General features: G+C 55.4%; 6 protein-coding genes across 6 annotated transcripts; 3 read left to right on the plus strand and 3 right to left on the minus strand.

Annotated features, from left to right (window-relative positions):
* Window positions 1-167: 167 nt before the first annotated feature.
* Window positions 168-946, minus strand: VTJ04DRAFT_6616 (uncharacterized protein; the record flags this gene model as incomplete). The annotated part of the gene is made up of 4 exons (XM_069364855.1): window positions 168-323; window positions 402-508; window positions 569-623; window positions 761-946. 4 exons carry the CDS (start codon window positions 944-946, stop codon window positions 168-170), a joined length of 504 nt encoding a protein of 167 aa, XP_069218640.1.
* Window positions 947-3101: 2155 nt separating this feature from the next.
* VTJ04DRAFT_6617 (uncharacterized protein) lies at window positions 3102-4193 on the plus strand (the record flags this gene model as incomplete). Its single annotated transcript, XM_069364856.1, has 1 exon — window positions 3102-4193. The coding sequence occupies one exon, from the start codon at window positions 3102-3104 to the stop codon at window positions 4191-4193; it is 1092 nt and encodes a 363-aa protein (XP_069218641.1).
* Window positions 4194-4228: 35 nt separating this feature from the next.
* On the minus strand, window positions 4229-4584 carry VTJ04DRAFT_6618 (uncharacterized protein; the record flags this gene model as incomplete). The annotated part of the gene is made up of 2 exons (XM_069364857.1): window positions 4229-4394; window positions 4460-4584. The coding sequence occupies 2 exons, from the start codon at window positions 4582-4584 to the stop codon at window positions 4229-4231; spliced, it is 291 nt and encodes a 96-aa protein (XP_069218642.1).
* Window positions 4585-9297: 4713 nt separating this feature from the next.
* Window positions 9298-10953, plus strand: VTJ04DRAFT_6619 (uncharacterized protein; the record flags this gene model as incomplete). Its single annotated transcript, XM_069364858.1, has 3 exons — window positions 9298-9550; window positions 9691-10120; window positions 10197-10953. The coding sequence occupies 3 exons, from the start codon at window positions 9298-9300 to the stop codon at window positions 10951-10953; spliced, it is 1440 nt and encodes a 479-aa protein (XP_069218643.1).
* A 443-nt stretch (window positions 10954-11396) lies between these two features.
* Window positions 11397-13096, minus strand: VTJ04DRAFT_6620 (uncharacterized protein; the record flags this gene model as incomplete). The annotated part of the gene is made up of 3 exons (XM_069364860.1): window positions 11397-11874; window positions 11947-12607; window positions 12748-13096. 3 exons carry the CDS (start codon window positions 13094-13096, stop codon window positions 11397-11399), a joined length of 1488 nt encoding a protein of 495 aa, XP_069218644.1.
* Window positions 13097-15494: 2398 nt separating this feature from the next.
* On the plus strand, window positions 15495-18278 carry VTJ04DRAFT_6621 (uncharacterized protein; the record flags this gene model as incomplete). The annotated part of the gene is made up of 1 exon (XM_069364861.1): window positions 15495-18278. One exon carries the CDS (start codon window positions 15495-15497, stop codon window positions 18276-18278), a length of 2784 nt encoding a protein of 927 aa, XP_069218645.1.
* Window positions 18279-20947: the final 2669 nt, after the last annotated feature.

Consider the following 20947-nt stretch of genomic DNA (forward strand, 5'->3'; position numbering starts at 1 on the left):
GTTGGTCGATGGAAAAGATTGTGGTAAGTCGTGGTATTGGAGGGACCTCAGAAAGGAAAGGTGTTTAGGTTCTGGTTTGGGTTTTGCTTTTTCCCCGATTTATTGTCGACTTTGGGAAAATCCAGGCAGCTGGAAGCTGGTTCTTTGTTTTCTGGTCTCGAGATCGGTCAAGTCGACGGGGAGTTTCTGTGGCGGAGTTTCCATTGAGCATCGACGACGACCAGATTGGATTCCTGGAAATCCTTAATCCGAAAGCACTCGGGTACTCCGGAGAGAGGCCCAATCTTGCATGAATGAGGCTCCCGGTATGTATTGGGAGTTTTCTGGTGATGCAGTAGGTCAATTCAGCGACGCTGTGGTCCTCGACCCGAGCCTGGGACAGGTGAGGTCGGGTGACGTACCTGACGTCGGGTGGTGAGATGGAGAGATTGATGCACTTGCAGAAGTTGGAAGTTGGAGGTGTGGTAGCAGCCAAGAGTCAGCTCAACGGTGGCTTCCCAATTGGGCACTTCTGCAGTTAGTGGTGATCACATGACTGGTACTCAGCATTGAAGGCAGCGGCACGGACCTGTGGTGAGCACCCTCGCGCTTACGCCGTTGCTAAGTTCTGTGGTCGCTTGTTGCTGTCAACAGGAGACGCAAAGTGACGTTCTGGGTTGCGAATTTCTCAGACTCGCGGCTGTGGCGCTAATGGCGCGCTGCGTGCACTTCAATTGGCTCCAACCCCACTCTGCGCTTTCCCTTTCCAAGCCCCACCGACCTGAGGGTTGTGTGGTCCGTGCTGGAGGTGTGGCGCCGGTGCTTCGGTGCTGCCGCCACAAATCCCGAGCTTTTGGGTCCAACTCCGGGAGGTGCACCGAACACTGGGCGCCGAAACCAGGCGGGCCCGGAGTTTCCCCGGAACATGGAACCTCCGAGTCCGGCACGGGTACAGGTACCTAAGCATCGGGGCGGTACCCGGTCTTCGAAAAACAACCATCACCAAAGGAAAATGCCACCTTCAATTTGCAAGTAGGTTCTATCAAGTCCCGTCCACGCCGCTCTCGTCGCTGCATCAAGTATTATCAGCTGCTCATCGCAACATCCATTCCATTTCACTACTTCTCTCCTCGAGAATGAAACGACATGCTTGCCTATAGTTCTGTGATTATCATTCCCTACCGGGACATACGGAGTGCAAACGAGCCTTCAGATTTTCCATGCATATGGTTTGTTGGCAACCCGAGTTTTTCCACATCCTGTTGTCTAGCTTCCCAACCTGGTTCTGGCCGCGGCCGAGCCTTCATGCTTTCTATACAATTGGCAGGCGGACCATTGTCGAATGTTTCAAATTATTTGACATCAGCATCAACTCAGCGATGCCAACTTACCGCATACCTGATCCATCCGCATTGTCTCTCATGCGGCGCCAAAGACGATAGCATTCTACTCAAACCTTATGTGGCACCACAGATGGCAGCGCAAACCCGGTAGCGAGCGCCCATCAACCGGTCCAGGCCAGCAGCCACGCGCTTCTACGTTTCATGATCTTCGAGTCTCACCCAGTGCTACGCGGACGTTGCAACCAACGTCAACCTCGGGACGAGTTGAACATCACACCTTGTTGCACCCAAGCTCTCATTGACTCGTTATTCTGTCATTCTGTTTGTTCTGCTCTTCTTCACGTCCGTTCTGCGGATTTTTGTTTTTTTTCTGACGTCGGACATTTGATGCAACATTGCATCCCATCTCTCCACCGTTCATCTCGCAAGTTTCTTCCCAGCTTGGAGCTTATCGTTTCAGGTTGTGCAGTCAACCGCCAACCCTGCCGTTTAGACGGCGAGCTTGTGCTTGATCCACACAATTTATCAACTTCAACCCCCCGTCCAACTTCCACTTGCTTCCACCGCCCGGGACATGTTGCCGTATCCCCGTCGTCGGCAACTCGCGGCGCTTCGCTCTGGAAGCCTTCTCGCACGCCATCGTGTAGCAGCCGCCGGGTTGAGATGGTGGGGTTTGGTTGTGGATCTCAACGGTGCAGTGAGGCATGTTCCTGCATTAGCGCCCTCTTGGAGATCCTCGTAGATCCCCTGAGGATCAACGCCATGCCCGGCGCGGGCAGCCGCACCGCCAACGAAACCCCGCCTTCGTCCCATCGCCAGCTCACCATGTTTCAAAATCCCCTGTCCGCCCAATGGTCGACAGCCTGAGCCATTGGCTGCATCGACGCTTTGTTTTTCGTCAGTTCATGCGCTGACGAATTCTGACCATGTCGCCGATGCATCTTGCCCGCCTACATCGTCGTTGTCAAGCCTCAACCCTGTCGCACATCACCCTCCCCGAGGCTCTGGGACCGCCAACCGACCAACTCCCCACCCGTCCACGGGCATGATTTCTGCTTTGTGATGTCTTCCAAGGTTCTCAATGCTACCTCAGCGGCAACTCTTCCCGATGATCGACCCCTTGACAACCTTCCCCTCCCTCTAGACCATGTCATGCTGATCCTGACATTTTCCAGCTCGCCTGATCATTCACGCACAGAGAAAGGAGGCGGGCCTCTTCCTAGCAGATGTGACGCCATGCGCGCATGTCAAGGTCGTTGGCCATGAAGAGCCCCGCTCCTTGCTGCCCAGTTCCTCGGTCCCCTTGCAAGTGTGCCGTTCATTTCGCTGAAACGCAGGCCATCCTTGGACCGACTGCCCAACGGTTGAGGCTCCCATGGCGTCAGCAATCTCGACCAAGCTGTCGGCCGCCTCGGATGAAGCAGCCGTTGCTGGTCTGGAAAGGCGCGGCTAGTCCAGGAGGGTTGACCATATCGTTGGATGTACATACTACTGCAGAGATATAAAGTGTTCTCATCCTGCCCTCCTCCCATCCGCCCTCCCTCTTCTCTCCCCAGGCGCAAGCGTCTTCTTGAGCACAAGCCGTTCCTCTCCTTTCTCTGACATTCCTTTGCTTCCATTCGCTCCTTCATTGACTGAAGAGTATTCTCTTCCTCTCATTCCTAGTTGTCTTGAAAGACTTTCCACTCGCTCCGCTAGACGGCAGTACTCTGTTGATTACGCTTCCCTTCTTGGACAACGTACATACTTCCTCGTACTCGACTCACCACATCTTTCACCATGCCTCGCTTCACCAAGTCCATTGTCTCGGCCCTGGCCGGCGCTTCCCTGGTCGCAGCCCACGGCCATGTCACCCACATCGTCATCAACGGCGTGCTGTACCCGAACTTCGACCCCACATCCCACCCTTACATGCAGAACCCGCCGACCGTTGTGGGCTGGACCGCCGCCAACACCGACAACGGCTTCGTTGCTCCCGACCAGTTCGCCTCAGGCGATATCATCTGCCACAACCAGGCCACCAACGCGGGCGGCCACGCCGTGGTCGCGGCCGGCGACAAGATTTGGATCCAGTGGGACCAGTGGCCTGAGAGCCACCACGGCCCCGTCCTCGACTACCTCGCCTCCTGCGGCAGCTCGGGCTGCGAGTCGGTCAACAAGCTCGACCTCGAGTTCTTCAAGATCGGCGAAAAGGGCCTGATCGACGGCTCCTCCGCGCCGGGCCGGTGGGCGTCGGACGAGCTGATCGCCAACAACGCCGGCTGGCTGGTCCAGATCCCCGCCGACATCGCGCCCGGCCACTACGTCCTGCGCCACGAAATCATCGCCCTCCACGCCGCCGGCCAGCCCAACGGCGCCCAGAACTACCCGCAGTGCTTCAACCTCCTCGTCACGGGCTCCGGCACCGCGCGGCCGCAGGGCGTCAAGGGAACCGCGCTGTACACCCCCAACGACAAGGGCATCTTGGCGGGCATCTACAATGCCCCCGTCTCGTACGAGATTCCCGGCCCCGCGCTCTACTCCGGCGCCGCCAGGAACTTGCAGCAGAGCTCGTCCCAGGCCACGTCGACTGCCACGGCTTTGACTGGGGACGCGGTGCCTGTTCCGACCCAAGCCCCCGTCACTACCACTTCCTCTTCTTCGGCCGATGCCGCTACCACCACCTCCACCACCGTCCAGCCGCCCCAGCAAACCACCCTCACGACCGCCATCGCCACGTCGACCGCTGCTGCTGCCCCGACGACCACCACCGGCAACGGAAACGGTGGCAACCGGCCCTTCCCAACCCGCTGCCCCGGCCTGGCTGGGCTCGGGTTCGACAAGCGTCGTCGCCAGCTCCGCGCTGAGGAGGGTGTGCAGGTGGTTGCTTGAGATCCTTCGTCACTGAGAAAGAAGGTCGAGGTGGCCTAACTAAGGACTTGCCAGTCCGCCCTGGTTTTCTCACTCTCGCCTGCATTGTCCGTCATGGAACGGACATGAAAGGATGATTTCGATTCGTGATTTTGTTTATTGTACATACCTTTTTGTTGCTTTCGTTTCTGGAAGAACGGCTTTGTGTATATACATTCGATTCTTTTGGCGGATTGGTTACCCCTTTGTCAAGGGGATTGGTATGGGGAAAGGAACAGCAGACGGACAGGCTGCGTGTCTGAGTCGGTGTCTGAACAAAAAGGACAATATACAGGATGCAGGCTTCGTATGTGACTACGGGTTTGTTGCGGACTGAGGTCTGCGAGATTTTCTCCTTTACTTGATGTTTCATTGCACTTGTGATGATTGTATGGTTGTGAATAGCTTGCGAGTTGGTTATGTGAATTGGATCTGAGCCCTTTGCAGTTGAATCTCAATATCATAGGGTGCAGAAGAGCTTGAAAGAGGGTGAAAGGATACAACCCAGTTGCCTATTGAGGCAAAGACATGTCAATGAAAAATTTTTTGTCCCACCCACAAGTTTTTTTTGACTCTTTGAACCACAACCACAATAAGAGGTGCAGAGCATAGAATGTCCAATCTCCACAAGATCAGACCAGCCCCAAGCCGAGTCCCTCCAACACGACGCAAGCAGCCCTGGCACACTCTGTCCCAGCCCCTTTGGGTGGATCTCTGGCAAGGTCGCTGGCAGCGGTGCTACATCAACGCTTGAACGTAGGTTCAGCGGTCAACACCCGAGAAAGCCCGATAAAACCGCTCTCTATATAGCGTTGGTGGTTCGTAACTCTCTGCGAAGCCGACGCCTATCCAGCGTTGGCGCCTCCATGACGTTGACTTTTCCATGGCTGTACAATACAAGCTTAACCCCTCCGAGAAGTCAGCCCCCCCGCGACGTTCGCCGAGACGTTCTCCGCAACAACTGCAGAGGAGTCGAGGTTATATTCTTTAACCCCTCCCTAACATTAATGCCTCTGCAGAATCTAGCCTCAATATCTCTGAAATGCCGCCCTCTTACGTGATGTCAGCACTCCCGTGACGGCCCTCCGCGGCGGTGTCCGCGACGGTGTCCGCGATGGCGTCCGAGATGTTGACTACCTGCCTCGGTGATAGCTACTTTTCTGCCGCTTTGTAGAAACAAAGAGCTCGCCGTTGCGGAGGGCCATCACCGCCACGGAGACCGTCGCGGAGGCGCTGACCGCCGCGGAGGGGTTGTTGACAACCGCCAAGCTATATAGAGGGCGGTTACCTAGAGACTGTAGTAAGGTTACCAAGTTAGGGACCACTAAAGCCAACGGTCTCTGCGGTGGTGGAATGGGACCCCGCCATCGGTCAGCAGCTTGTTCCCGAAATGTAGGTGTAGGTGCATACAATTCAAGGCCAAGGCCTTGAGGTGGTTGTAGCTGAGAGTGTGTGGAGAGTTGTTCTTGAAATGCAGGGGCTGAAGCGTTGAGGCCAAGGCTTTGGTTGTGGCTAAGAGAGAAAGTCACAAGGTACTACTAAGGTCGTTAACCAGAGTGACTAGGAGTGGCAAAGGGGCAACTCAGTCACGAGGTAAAGACCGAGGACAAGTACTCCGTTGTCCTTGGACCTAGATGGAAATGAAAAGAAGGGATGGGAGAATCAAGTAGAGGGGGTTGGGGGTGTAGAAGGTATTGTGCAGGTGTCGGGAGTATTCCGGAGTTACTTTATTGTTAGGAGGGATATAAAGGGCCTTGTCCATGTCTGGTATAGGGAATGTTCAGAGGGTACTTTGTTGTTGGGAGGGCTGGAGAGGAGGCTCTTGTCAACATTGGTCTCTCTCTGTAGCTTGGCGGTTCTCAACACCTCCGCAATGGTCAGCGCCTCCGCAACAACTTCTGCCTCACGCCCTCCACAACAGTCTCTACGACAGCGCCAGTAACCTCTTCATAATTATTAACTTTTCTACAAATCCATAGTCTGTAATACTAACCCCTTTATTAACGTTAACCCCTCCGCGACAACCTCCGCAACGGCCTCTGCGACGGCAACAGTGATAGCAATAGCAATATGTAACTATTAAATTTCTATAAATTAATGGTCTGTGATATCAACCGCTTTATCATCGTCGACCCCTCCGCAACAGCCTCCGTAATAGTCTCTGCAACAGCAACGGTGACCTGTAATTATGAACTTTCGATAAATATATGTTCTGTGATATGAACCCCTTTGTCAACGTCGACCCCTCTGCCACGGGCTCCGCGACGGCAACGGCGACCTTTATACGTATAACCATGCAACATTCTATAAATCCATGGCCTGTGCTGTTAACCCCTTAGCAACACCGGCCTATGTATAACATCGACCCTTCCTTACTGTTGTTGAAAGGTTGCTGTTGTGGCAGGGCACTGCCAAGCTCTGGACAGAACAGAGCAGTCTCTCATTCACGGCTGTGCTTCAAAGGCTCCCTTGTCTATGGTGGTTCCCCCCTCCCCCCTCCCCCCAAGAACCGCGCAGATGCGAGAGCCTGCACCTGTGGTCAAGGATGAAATCATGGTCCACTCGCCCTCTGAGAAAGAATCGGAAGACGAGTCTGATGATGAGCGGCTTGCACTCAAGGCCAAGGCCAAGACCCAAGGCCTAAACAAGCCGAACGCAGGCAGTACCTCATCGTGCCGACTACAGCCACAAAGCCCACATGGCGCTTTCCAATTGGGCATCTGTTCGGCGCCGACGATTGGCAACAACACTGCTACTGCCGATAATGCCACAACGAACAATGATGCTGCCTCGGCGACTCCCAGGACCAGCAGACCCAGCAATTTCAGCACAACAAACTCGGTGATAGTTCTGAGTTTCCCTTGCTCAAATCTCCTTCTCAAGGAGATACTCGCTACTCGAAACACTAGCTCTGATTCTGACCTTTGAACTTACACCTTCCTCCTGGCTTCTGACTTCCTCCTAGCTTCTGCTACAAAAAAGAGACATTGCCTCCAGGCTTTTAGTTCGCCCCGACGGAGCAATTGATACTCCAACTCATTTACTCTCTTTTCGCCTAAGTTCTCGTTCATTTATTAGGAGCTGATCAAGCATAGGCTTTGACCCAAGAAGCTCACCACCGGCATTGTCGGCGGGGAGCCACCAAGATGGACCTCGCATGTGAACTTGGCAACTCTTTGCTTGATGGACCATATCGGATTCCGCTGCAGTAACTACACTACTATGGGCTGTAGCTTTTCCACGACGGTTGCCACGGTGGAAACTACGCAGCGGTTAGCTACAGGCCTATCCAGCTGAAGCAGTTTATTTCTTTACTACGTCGTCGAGCAGGAGAAGGAAGTAGAACGGTTAGGCTCATCATCGTAGAAACATCGTCCGCCGCCGAAACCGTCGCGGAAAAAGTCGCCGTCGTGGAGGAGTGCTGCTAGCTATATAGAGAGGTTCATCATAGAACACACCCTGCTCCTCACACTGCTGACCTTCCTACCATCGGCTCCGTCCCCTCGACCCCTGCCCCTGCCAATTGCTTTGAGTCTTTGAGTACGACGACATACCCACCGTCCTTATGCTGTGGGCCTAGAATGAAAGCACAAGGTCTTCACCCATAGACTGTCCAGCAACACATCCGCCGCATATCTGCTGTGCAACGCACAAGCCATTGTCAATAATGCCGGCTTAAACACACCCCTCCACTATGCCCGTGGTTCTTTCATCTCTAACCGTGGCCCGCTGCGGCTACGATTCCCCTTTGTACCTAGAAGTGCTCTTTCTAAAACTCTCGTTGTGGCCACCATGTCAAGGATATCCGACGATGGCAATATCCGTCTCCATTCACATGCGATCTCTTTGTTTTGGACAGAGCTGCGTTCCAGAAAATTCCCTGGACAGGCAAGACCCCTGTCAGCCTCCCCCAGACTTTTCGGCAGTTGAGCGGGTAAAAGTGGGCCTCCCGCTCCATGACCCACTTGTCCCTGATTCCCGGGTCGCCAACCAACACCACCACCACCACCGAGGGTTAGGTGTCGCACAACAAAGATAGCGAGAACGGTAGCGGCGGGTGGAGAACGTAGTGCTTGACCGCTTCCCTCAGCTCAGGAGTTCTGAGTTAGAATTTGGGGCGGCGTGTGCCTGGCTGTCCGGGCCGGCTGCGGCGGCCATCAGGCATGGCAAAAAACAAGATTGCGGCGGCGGACTGATGGCTTGAGCGTGGCCACGTCGTTGAGCCGCGGCTAATTATCTACCTTGCGCAGGGCTGCATGTTTTCCATAAGGTAGGAAGGGGCAGCCATCGTGCGATAAGGTCGATGTGCTCCATGTTGAGGAGACCTAGCCAGGCGAGGCCGCCGGAGGGTTGAATGCTTGCAGAGCCACCTAGCAGCGGTTTGCCAAGGGGGTTTCCTGAGGCATGGAATGCCAGGGACTAATGCCTTTGGCTCCTCCTTGACGCTGGCCGTACGATCGGGATCGTAAGTCGACGGGGCAGGGCGTGGATGAACAAACGGCTCGTACATATCAGACTCGACCTTGATGTTGGCGGCAGAGGCCGCCATGGCGAACGCCAAGGGAGTCCGATCGACTGCGATGAAAGATTCGAAGCTTGGTGGTGCAGTGGAATCAACTTGGCATGGCCAGGAGGGAAGTTTTACCAATACTCGCCTGGATCTGGCTGCCATGAATTTGACTACAATAGAGATCATCATGCTCTGCAAACACTTTATTAATTTCTCTTGTCGACATTCCAAGTTCTGTGGCCCTTCTTCCTTACTTTGTTTGTAGGTGTCGTTTTGCTCGTCTGATCATACCATCAACCATCGAAGATCAGACTCCCGCGCTTAATGACTCGACAGTTACGAAGGACTCATGTTTCCGGAAACGGGCATGAAGAGTGACGTTGAAGAGTCATACCTCTTCGAAATGGACTCGGACAACACTTGGAAAACTATATATACTTTCCTGGTTTCTTTAGCTTCCTCTTTGGAATTTACTGATTAGTTAAACAAAACAAACCCCCGACACCAACAAGTACAGCGACATCATCATCATCACTACACTCAACCCGACCTTGTTTCTTGTTACATCACAACAAAATGTCCCACACCGACCCCGTCCCGCGTCTGCCCCTCAAGACGTGGTGGATTACCGCCCCGGCACTCGACACTCGCCGCAGCGACCCGGCCCAAACCGGCAACGGCTCCTACCAGTCCCTGATGCCCACCGGCATCACCTACCTGCGGTCTCCCACGACCAAGCTGACCTGGACTCAGGTCTTGTTCCTCCTGGTGCGCGTGGCTGTCCCGGCCATGCTGATGGGTGGGGGACTGGGGCTTTTGACTGCGTTCCGTAAGTTCCTCCTGACTTGCTCACGATCACTTGTCTTGCCACGTCTTCCATCCTTTTTTCCTTCTCCCTTCCAGGTTGGGTAAAGGAAGTGACGCACCCACTCACTCAACAATTCTAACGTCACTGCCATTTCGTCCCAGTCATGCACTCCCGTCCCCAACGCCCGGGCGTGCCACCGCTGTCGCCGCCATCTCTGTTCCACGGCCCAGCACCGCTCGTGATCGACGCCCTGTTCACGACCGTCATCCAGTGCATGGTGACCTGCACGGTCGTCATGTGCCTGTTGAGCCGCGCACTGGTCTGCAGCCGCGTCAAGCCGCTGTACACCTGCAAGGAGCCTCGGGGCCGGTTCTTGCGCTGGTTCTTCCTGCTAAACAAGCGCAACGTAGAAGGGTGGGCTCTCCGGTTCTGTCAGAACCGGCCCGACCTGGCCCCGGTGTGCAAGACCGTGTGTCTGGTCTTTGGGTTTCTGCTTCGCGGGTTGATGCTTGCGGGTCCGGCGTATGCGGTCATGATTGGGCCTGCAGTTGGGTTGCTCATGGCTGCTGGAGTGGAAGATCATGGCGATTGGTGAGTACCTACCTTACCTTACCCCCTTTCCGTCCTTCTCTTCCCTGGTGATCCACCCTAAGAAACACAATCCCAGGCTCCTCATCCGCCACCACGACGTCCTCATCTTCAAAGCCACCTACGGCGCCGTCCTCGGCCTGTGGCTCGGCCCGACGATCGCATACCTGTGCATGCTCCGCGCCGGGTGGATCTACAACTTCTTCCAAGCCGTCGACGCGCCAACTCCCGAGCCGTTATTCGACCCGAGCGCTTTCAAAGTCGTCAGCCTGCCGCCGCAGCTTCCGCCCCTCATTCTCGAGCCGTTCCGCAACCCATGGCAAGACGCCACTCCCGCACCACCCGATCCCAACCCCCTGCTCACCTTCACCGCGGGCATGGAGGAGCCGCCGAGCCACTTGAACCTCCCCTGCATGCGCGAGTCGCCAGCTGACAAATCCGACAGTACTGTTCCTCCGGCGTGTTCTCCTCAATCTCCAACTCTCGAACCTCTGAAGGTGCCTCGCGGCGGCAATATTGGGTTCTGGAAGGAGCCTCCGGAACCAGCGCACAGACGCGATGCGGACGATGTTGCGATGTGTTGCCCGCCGTTACGTCCGGCTCGAATCAGAGTTAGAAACCCGTCACCTGTGCTTCTGAATCGGGCGATCCTGGACGAATACAAGCATCGCAAGTGCCCGGCTCGGAGGGAGCAGCCACACTGTCAAATCCTGGACGTGGTACGGCCTCCGCCATCGCGGCAGGGGAGGAAAGTCAGGTTTTCCGATCCGCTTCCGATGCCGACGAGAAATTGCTGCGTGGGTGATGAGTTGAAAGAGATGGTTTTGACGTTGTGAGGCGCGATGCTTGGCTATAGATCAGCAGGTTTCGTAGTAGATGGTTCTAGTCGACCCAGGATACGGAGGGAGTGGACAGGTTTTTCACCCGGCCCGCGAGGGAACGGTTTTCCTGTAAATAGACTAGATAGAAAGAAACTAAAAGGGTATAAAACGAAAAGAACAAGTGTAGACGTGGAAAACGTCAATCAAGAATAAAATGGGAAGAAAAGCTCTAGTGATATATGACATTGCATACGTCCCAATTTCCGGCCGACGGGATGCTGCACATCCATAGGTATGTAATTTCAGAACTCAAAACCAATATCCTAACAGCATTCCATCTATTACGACCCATAGCAAACAACAACCCACAACGGCCTGCTAAATAAATACCTGAACCGACCTCAAAAACCCCATCCCTCACACCCCAAAGCAAGCAAGCAACCACACCGACGAATCCCTCAAGCCGGCGGCAAAAACGACGCGAACAACACCCCCTGCACGGCCGCGTACATCACCATGAACATCACGATCCGGTTGGCCAAGACCCTATCCCTCTCCTCGCTTGAGACCAACTTCCCCGCCACCCACCAATACCACAGCGGATACCCCGACGAGAGGCGGGTGATGATTTGGACGTGGTAGGATGTCAGAGCGAGGATGGCGAGGAGGACTTGGGCCGCGGCGGCGGAGGTGAGGAGGGAAGTGAACCTCTCCTGCTGAGAAGAGGTTGCGCTGCTGGGGGTGGAAGTAGTAGGAGTTGTTGGGTTCTTCTTTTCCGGTGGTGCAGATGTTTCCGCCGATGATGACGGGGTTGTCACCACGCCTCCTCCCTTGAGCTGAGCTACGCCGGAGACGACGAGTATCGTCAACATGGGCGCGGCGAGGAGGAATAGCGGGAGGTTAGAAACCGTCCAGTACCGCAAAAACCCGGTATTCCTGTCCACCACGTCAGCCGATCCCGATCCCCCAACTTCGGGAAAAGAGAGAGCGCGAGAGAGAGCAACATACCAATAATACGCCTGCACAAAAGCATAAATACTCGGCACCCACCGACCACACCACTCCCTCACCTCCTTTCCTTCCCCATCACCACTACCAGAAAGACAAAACCTCCGATACGCCACCGCCTGCGGCACCACCGTCCCCAACGCAACACACACCCCAGCAATCCCTAACACCACCAGCCGTCTCACAACCCCAACCCTCTCCCTCACCGAGACGTTCCGCCTCCCCAGCCCCGGGAGAATCCTCGCCCCCTCCCAAGCAAACAAAAGCCCATTCAGCACGCCGTTGCTGCGAAACACGGTCGCCGCGCCAAACACCACGCCGGCGGCAAGGGTGTAGGCGTCCCGCCTGGCGCCATCGTGTTGGTGGTGGTGGGCGAGCGCAAACAACAAGTAACCGACAAAAGATAGCAAGGCGAAGGAGCTTTCGGAATAGGGCGCGGAGAGAAAGAGGCCAGCGGGGGAGAGGATGTGCAGCAACGCCGCGATGAGCGGGATGGGGGAGGGGTGCTGCTGCTGGCGTGGAAAGAGGAGGGCGCCGAGACGGTGGAGGATGAATGCGGAGAGGAGGTGGGCGGTGTTGGCGGTGGTGATGGCGATGAGGGATTCGGGGAGGAGGGAATGGTTCGGGGAGGAAGGGGTGATGAGACCTAGGGATTGGGACGCTGGATGAGGTTGGTTGTTTGGTTAGTGGGAATGATGTGGATAAGAGATAGATGGGTGATAACAATCATGGTACGGATCGACGTATAAGTGAAAGGTTTGGTTCATTGATTGAACCTCAGGTAACTCATAACTCACTCACCCTTCAAAACCCCCCTCACAACCCCCGGCAAGCCGCTCCCAAACGCCCAGAACTGCTCATGCACATAGCCGTCCCTGGCGATGCTGGTGAAGTAAATTGCATCCCAACTTGTGAGGCGGGCAACCAGGCGGGAGAACAGGGACGGTTGTTGTGTTGCAGGGGTGGTGGCATTGGTGCCGAGGATGACAATGTTGGCGGACGTGTCGTAGGCTTCCCCGGCCAGGACGGCGCCGATGGCGATGAGGAGGAGGACAAATTTCCAGACGACGAAGGCTGCGGTGAGGGTACGGCAGGGGTGGGTGAGGGCGGTGGTGGATAATAAGGATGGCTGGGGTGGTGGTGAGGACATGGTGAGGTGTGTAGAGGTAAGGTGAGGAGGTGGTGCTGAGGAGAGAAAAGAGGGGGGAAAGAAAAGAGAGAAGGAGAGTATGTCTTTGTTAGATCAACTTCATGCCGTGTAGAAACATGGGAGGGAGTGGATTGAACTACAGTTGAAATGTTGTGGAGGTGAAATGTGTTTCTCTCCCATCCAACTCTAGAACTTGATGTGTTTTGAGAACTGAGGTGATGAGGTGTTGTTTCATCCATTGCAGTTGGTTCAGGGTTGCGTGAAGTCGTAGGAACCCAAGGGTTAGGGTTTGAATTGACTCCAACCGGCCGTCTAAGGGTTCAGGTAGCCCAGGGTTGCAGGCGGACCCGGTGAAGCGGCATGGCCGGGAAGCCACTGATGACAATGGAAACCTCGCGGAACAAGCAAACTCGGAAAGCTCATGGTTCTCTCGCATCTGTTTCCCTCGCGAATGCAGCGGGACGGGATGTAACCTACAAGCAAGAAACTCTCCAACTAAGCTTAATGATTAGTTTACACCTCGAGAAACTGCCGAAGCAGCCGGAGCATGCTCCGTTCAGCGCCCACGACCATCAGGCTGCGCTGACGTCGTTTCGAGCTCAACATCTCGCGAGCTTTCCTCCTCACCTATGGCATGAGATCATGACATACTCTGCACACAGCACATGACGCAAAAACACAGTATTCCCCGGGCAAACGGGCACCTTCGGCTTCTGGCGGATGGTGTTGCGGGATTATCAACTTTTTTGAGGCTCTTCGGCTCCACGATCTTGTGGTTCGGATGGATCATTAATCGGAGTTGGGTTGCCATGTTAAAACCAATCCCGAACCAAAGAAATTGGACTTGTAAATTCTTCCTCCCCGAGACCGATAACTAAATCTGGAACGCTCAACACCGCCCTTCTGTACGACCACGTAGGTTGTCCCCATCTGCACAGCTGCATGCTGCATGCCAGTCGAAAGACGCGCCATCCAATGTGGGCAACGCATCCGAGACCTCCAGACACAAGGTTGAGGTTGGCCATGTGAGCTTGTTTGCAGGTTGCACAGAACGGGACCCCCGGTGAACGCAATCGACCATCCCCAGCTTACCTCGGCGACTTTTGTGTTGAGCCGTTATGTCGTGTGTTGGAGATGCACTGGGGACTCGGATCTGGCCGATCGCCTGACTGTCACCGGGCTTTCCTGGCCCATTGCTTTTCTGGCTCCCAGACCAACCCCTCAATGAAGTGAATGGCAAATTGAAGAAGACCCCTCATCAATTGCACTGGAAAAAATATCTGTGGCCGGCCCGAACAGGAGAAGCGGTGTCCACTTGGTCTCTCGGCCTTCAGCCAGCTTTGACAGCATCGTCTACACTAGTGAGCATGCATGGGTGGCCAAAACCAACCTGACATTTTCCATCGTTGACCTTACCTGCTTGTGTTGTGTGTATCAATGGCAAACTGTCGAAACACAATCAAAAAACACAACCTTGTCGATCTGATTTGCAGCTCCTCCGAGGCAACCTGAGACTTTTTGAGGCGCTGAGGCCTCGTTTCATGGCCTGGCTTGTCCATCCACATCCACTGCTTTGGTTCTTCCTGGCGAGGGAGATCCCCCAGCTGAGAGCTTCCCCCTTGCCCCTGACCCCTGACCCCTACCACAGTAGTAACTCAGGTAGCGCCCCACCACCGGCGCACGCTGAGGTGTTCGGGGTCCGGCACCACACCGTCTCCGTCGGTCGGATCCTCGTGCGGACCGTGGGAACCGTGGGAACCGTGGGAGCCGCGGTGGAAACACATGGGACACATGGGACCATTCGCATGGGTCGGACCCCAGAGCCTGGGATCGCCGTCTCTTGTCATCCAACCTGGAAGGTTGGGCCTCAGCCCAGCGACTACGCAACTAACTTAAGCGCTGCTTCCCATCCAATTCATGATGCCAACTTTCGCCGCACCACCTCCTTTCCTCTTGGCTGCTACAACGTACGACTCGACGACGGAACGGCTACAACCTCGCATGACCACCGTTATATTCTTCTTTTTCTTTTGTTGACAATCCTTTTTGCGGTGAGACATCACTTCTGCGTATCTACTATCTCTCTGACCTGTGGCAACGACATTCAACCCAACACTTCCCTTTCTTCCTTTCCATCACCGCCAGCTCCAGGCCATCGATCTGTCTGCATGCTTACGGCACAGCATCTCCCAGCCGTCGGCCAACTGCAAGGCCTTGTGTCACAACTCGACAGCCTTCAATGACCTTGTGCCTTCAACACCCTCTTCCCTTCTTTCCTCGCATCTCGTCCGACATCTTCTGCTGTGGCCGTCGTGCGCTGTGAGGTGAGAAGGAATCCACGTCACGCTGACCTCGCAGTCGCTCGCCATCAGGCCTGCGCCTGGTCGTCCAAGCGACTATGTTCTTACACTCGGGAGCCAGTCTCCATGGCCACGAGTACTCATCCCGCCCTCCACCTGCCGCTCTCCCGTCGCCTCTGCTGAGGTCCGCCTTTCCGCCCCCTAAGCAGCGTGCAGCTGGCAACCGTACCCTCCCCAATGACTCCTCGGCTCCCGTGCTGCGGCAGCGGCCCGCCTCCGATTACATCCCGCGAGACTCGTCGCCTGTCGTGAGATTCCGCGAGCCCCACGTCGTCGACGAGGACGACGACGACAACCCGCCTCCTCCAACCCCCTCGGCCCATGACGAATCCGCGCCCGTCTCCGAATCTGAGTACCTTAGTGATGCTGCACTGTCCGTCGACGGCGCCTCGGGCTCTCGTCCAGGCGCTGTGTCGTCCCGCCACCGCAAGGGTGGTCGCAGATCCGTCCGCAAGTCGTCCACCACCTACTACCTCGGCTATCCGGCGCCGAGGATTATCGGCAAGGCCAAGGTGGTGCAAAAGGTCCTCCGGCCTCGTCTTCTGCTGCAGCTGCAGGTTATTTCGGCCGAGGGCAGGCTGCAGCCCATTCTGGAAGTGTTTCCGGCGGCAAGGATCGCCGGTCCCGTCGCGGCGCCACGGCTGGCGAAGCTGTTCCCCGCCATCTTGGGGGTCAAGCGTCACCTGGGCTATGACGATGTGGTGTTGGTCAGGAGGGATGATGGGGACTCAGACGAGGAGAGCGATGACGAGGCCTTTGAGGGAAGGAACCTGCTGGCTGTCTACAGCCCGCTGAAGCACTCGGAAGAGGCCGAGATTGTGCTCGATGACGGGTCTGTGTGGGTGGCGCGCCCGCTGCCCAACGGGTCGTTTGATTTTGTGCATACCAATGCTGAAGGCAAGACCATCACGGCGAGATGGGCCCGTAGACATGGGTCGGGGACTACCGCCGGTGACTCGACTGCGCAGACAAATTCTCCTCCGCGGTATACCTTTAGCATCATTAACCCCTTGACACGCCGCCACCCGGTCATGGCGACTCTCACGCCGTCGACTCTCGACATCCAGGACACGTACACGTCCGTTTCGGCTTCACATGCCAAACGTCCGCCCATCACACGGACAGGGCGCTCTCAGTCGCTGAGCGGCGGCGCTCCCGTCATCCCCCGATCAGTTCCGTCTTCTCCTTCCTCCGTGTCGGTGCCGACTTCGGGATGCCCTGCTGAATGCGAGAACGACTCAGCCGTCTGCATCCCAACAGCCCCCTCCGACCCAGACGCGGCAGCATCACCGCGCACCACCTATCCAGTCGACGACGCCACCAAGATGCTGATCGCCGTCTCAGCCATCTGGGTCTGCCTCCGCTCGAGCTGGCATCACGAAGTTGCCAGCGCGTGCATCCCACCTCCGTCTGCCTGCTCAACCACTTCCGCTCCAGACTGTAACGCCGCAAATTCCACCGCGACTTCAGCGAACTCCAACCAGCTTTCCTCGTCCACCCGCTCCCGCCAGGCTCGCCGCAACACCTGGACTACTCGGCACTCCACTCCCGAACCGCCCTCTCTGGATCAGCCACCCACTCCCAACGGAACCACTTCCCCCCTGCCGAAACGATCGTCCATGCCAATCCCTTTCTTTTCTCACCACCATCACCATCATCACCACCATTTCTGGGAGCCCTCCTCCCCAACCACAGGACCGACATCGCGCGGCCCCTCGCCATCCCCCGCCGGCTCTCGCGCCCCGACACCAACCTCGTTCACATCCACTGCCGGCACAACGCAGCAGAGACGCGCAACCAGCTCTGGCGCGGCGTTTATGCAGCGGATGCTGAAGCAGGCTGCCGCCGCCGCTGCTGGGGTCGGCAGTGGTGGGGAGAATAAATTTCCAGATCTGGATGAATGTGGTGGTTCAACTTCGGGCAAGGATGAGCATCCGCCGCCGAGCCCTGCTGCTCCGACGACTGTGACAAGGAAGAGGGGCATTTCCATCTCGTATGATGGAGAGCAAAATTCCCGCAGGACCGCGGTGGCGGGGAAAGGGGACTTGGCGAATTGGAAGGCGGAAATGGATAGGGAAAAGAACGGGAGGAAGGAGTTGAAGGGGATTTTGAAAACACCTACGTTTCCCCCGACGACTACTTCCACCACTACCACTGCCACCAACAGCAGCAGTGGGAACAGGACGGCGAAGGATGAAAAGGAAAAGGCAGAAACGGAACGCAAACCGCGGCCTGTTTCGGAGGGGTTTGTAACCGCTGTATCCTTTCCGTCCCTTAACCCCGCGCCATCTACCCCGGCATCACCACCCGGCAAGGAGGAGAAGAACAAGGGGGAGCTGGAAAAGGAGGAGGAGGAGGAGAAGGACAAACCAATGACGCTCACCGTATCCATCGCCGACCCCATCCCCACAGCTTCTGCAAAACCAGCCGCATCCCCCGCTCCTCCTCTGACGCCTAAGCCGTTGGAGAAAGAAAACAAAGAAAAGGACAAGAAGGACAAGAAGGACAAACCAAGAAGGTCGTTCATGCTCCTCCGCCGCGATCGCGACCTCTTGCGCGACCGTGATCGGGACCGTGCCTCCTCGGGCGCGCGCACCCCGGATCTTTGGACGGAGAGCGAGTGCGGTGCGTCGTCGTCGTTGGATGGAGGGGGGAAGAATGTTGTTTTTGTTTTTGATGATGTTGGTGGTGGTGGTGGTGGTGGTGATGGGAAGACAAAGACGAAGACGGGGGTGAGAGCCAAGGTGGCGAGGTGGGTTTCGAAGCGGTTGGGGCCGTCGAAGGAGGAGGGGAAGAGGAACTCGGCATTGTCGGCGAGATAGGGGCCCGGCGATGATGATGATGAGGGGGGTTGGCGGCGGCAGAAGCAGCGATGTCGTGGGAGGTTGTTTTGGGGAGATGGGCCTGGAAACAAGGGGATACGAGGTACTGGGCTTGGGAGGAGCCGGGGGAGAGCGAGGGCGAGGTTGGGGTATGGCTTGGTGGGAAGATGTTTTTGTGGGGTGTGATATCCCTTCTTTCCTCCACCACCTCGTCTTTCTTCTCTTCATTTTTGGTGGGCTGTGGATACGTACGTACGTACCGGTCATTACTACCAGAATGATCTATTGCGTAGTGTCTAATTCCTTGTGGTTGGAAAGGTTGGGTTGGGTTGGGTTGGGCTGGCTATACGATAGTTTACGTGGTTTCCGTTGGTTGTTCTTTTTCTTCCTTGTTTTACTGCATTGGGTTGGGGAGTGGTTTAGACTGGCCGTGGGGATGGGTTGGGATTACGAACGCTTTTGGATTAAGCTTGCACACCAGGGGGTTTTTGCATCTTTTTGTTCTTTTGCATAGCATCGTGGCATGGCTTCTGGATACATACGCATTCTGGGTTGCATGGGTTTTGGGGGGTGGGGTGGGTTCCGTTGGTAGGGAGGAGGGCGGGATATTAGGTAGGGGGTTGTTTATTAGATGGTAAGGTTGGGGATAGAATGGACAGACGACGGACAATGGACAGACACTCTCCGATCTGATTGAACACTATCCTAGGTTCCTTCTGGATTCTCTTCCGGTTTGTGTCTTGGGGTCTTGTTGTGTGAGGTATATATCCCGAACGGCTTAGCATCTGGGATGTACATCAGGTCACCGCAGAGTGAAAAATTGAAGCTGTTGAGTTGAAATCAACGGTCTATTTTCTTACCACAAAACATTACTGAGTCTACGTCTTCCCCTATTCTCTATAACTCTCTTACATCCCGAAGAAGCAAATGATAACAAACTCAACGCAACCAACCTCTTGACCATGCCCCGAACTTCAGGTACCTGAGCTGCACTATTAACTAAAGTACCTAGGTACCCGACCCAGGGCAGTGAGCGAGATCGCCCAGACCCCTCCTTCTCTTTTAATCAGACGATGACGCAGACGACAAACACTCCAGAGCGCAAATTGGACACTTATGGCCCAGATTTGTGTAGGTCGTCGCCGGGCTGCAGGTGTTGGTTCCCGGGAACCTGCAGGGGACTTGGGACTCGTCCATGACGCAGCCGCAGGTCCAGAGTTTGATGACTGTGGTGCACATTGTTTATGGTGTTGTGGAGGTAGCGTTTGCGTAGTTGTGGGGAGATGGTTAAGTAGTGGATGAGGTGAACTTTCTGGGTATGGTAAGCAATGCCTTGGGTAGGTTCGTTTTCGAGTTCCAGCTGTCGGAGAAGAGTAAGTGAGCTTGGTGTTGGTGACGACGGATTTGGGAGGTGAGAGCCTGGGCTGAGAAGATGATGGTAGTGATACACAAGCACCAAGGTACGTCCTGAGGTAGCTACGAAGAGATATTCAATGGGCATTGTATCTGGGGCGCATAGCATGCCCCTGGGGGTAACAAAGACTTGATTCATACTGGCGCTTTGATGTCAGGGACATAAGCAAGCAACAGAGTTAATTCACTAGCTCGGTGAGCCTGTGTCATCTTAAGAACCTCATGAGTTTTGTTGGGGCGAAGGTTGTGTTTTTAGAATCTCGAAATGCTGTCGACTGCGTATCAACCCTTTGTCAACACGCACCTATTATCTTCCGGGTTGTCGAGCTAGAGTAAGCTTCTGGTTGAATACCAATGTCCATGCGACACAGGAGAGGATCGGACCAGGAACGTCCACCTTGCCAAGGCGCTAAGGTGCGGGCCGAGCCGTCCTTGGCGACAGGGATTTGTTTCCAAGTTTGGATCAATGCGAGAAGGCGGAGGAACCCTAACCCGCACACCTTTGGAGCATGAAAGTGTTGGGAACTTCGTGTTTCTCTGGGAAATTCTTTGTTTTACTCGAGTTTACATGGGTCTTATCTGGTTGCGTTCTGTTCGAGGGGACCAAATTGTGTGTCGTTGTATGTACATTACGGCCAATAGTTCGAGAACAGTTGTTGCTAAGTCGGACACAATCAAGCATTGAGAATACCCTCAAGCGCTCTCTACATGAGTTCGAAAACTCCTCTCACAACACTCTATCTTCGGAACATAGCCTCCATCAAAACCGAGTCGCTTCGTGTTCATATTGTTTGTAATCACGAAATCCAATGTTGTCACGTCTCTCTTGTGGATCTTGTTGGCGAGCAACATGCCAAGGTTCAACAAGACTTAAACAACCACCGAGGTCGGGGGGCTAGAGTACGTGTGCTTCTTGGGTCTGTAAATAGTAACTTGCTCAACCTAGAATGTCTTGGCTCACTTTTTTCTCCGACTCCAGAATCCCGGACATAGAAACCTGCCCCAGGGCGCGGAGGCGGTGTCTCCTTGTGGCGCTCGGAGTAGGTTCCGGTTGGAGAAGCATGTACATGGGGTCGATGGAGACGCCATGAAGTTTCCATCAAGGTTGGAGGTTGTGGAGTTGATGCTGAGGGGAATTGGTTATCTGCACGATGAGTCTCAACCAATTGGGCTCATGAAGTGTTGTTCAAGAGGTCTTTAGAGTGCTTGTTGTCTCCCGATCCAACCGGTTCAACGGGAACGTTGCCGAAGTCCTG

Source organism: Mycothermus thermophilus, assembly GCF_041956435.1.
Source record: "Mycothermus thermophilus strain CBS 625.91 unplaced genomic scaffold VTJ04scaffold_4, whole genome shotgun sequence".
Lineage (NCBI taxonomy): Eukaryota > Fungi > Ascomycota > Sordariomycetes > Sordariales > Chaetomiaceae > Mycothermus > Mycothermus thermophilus.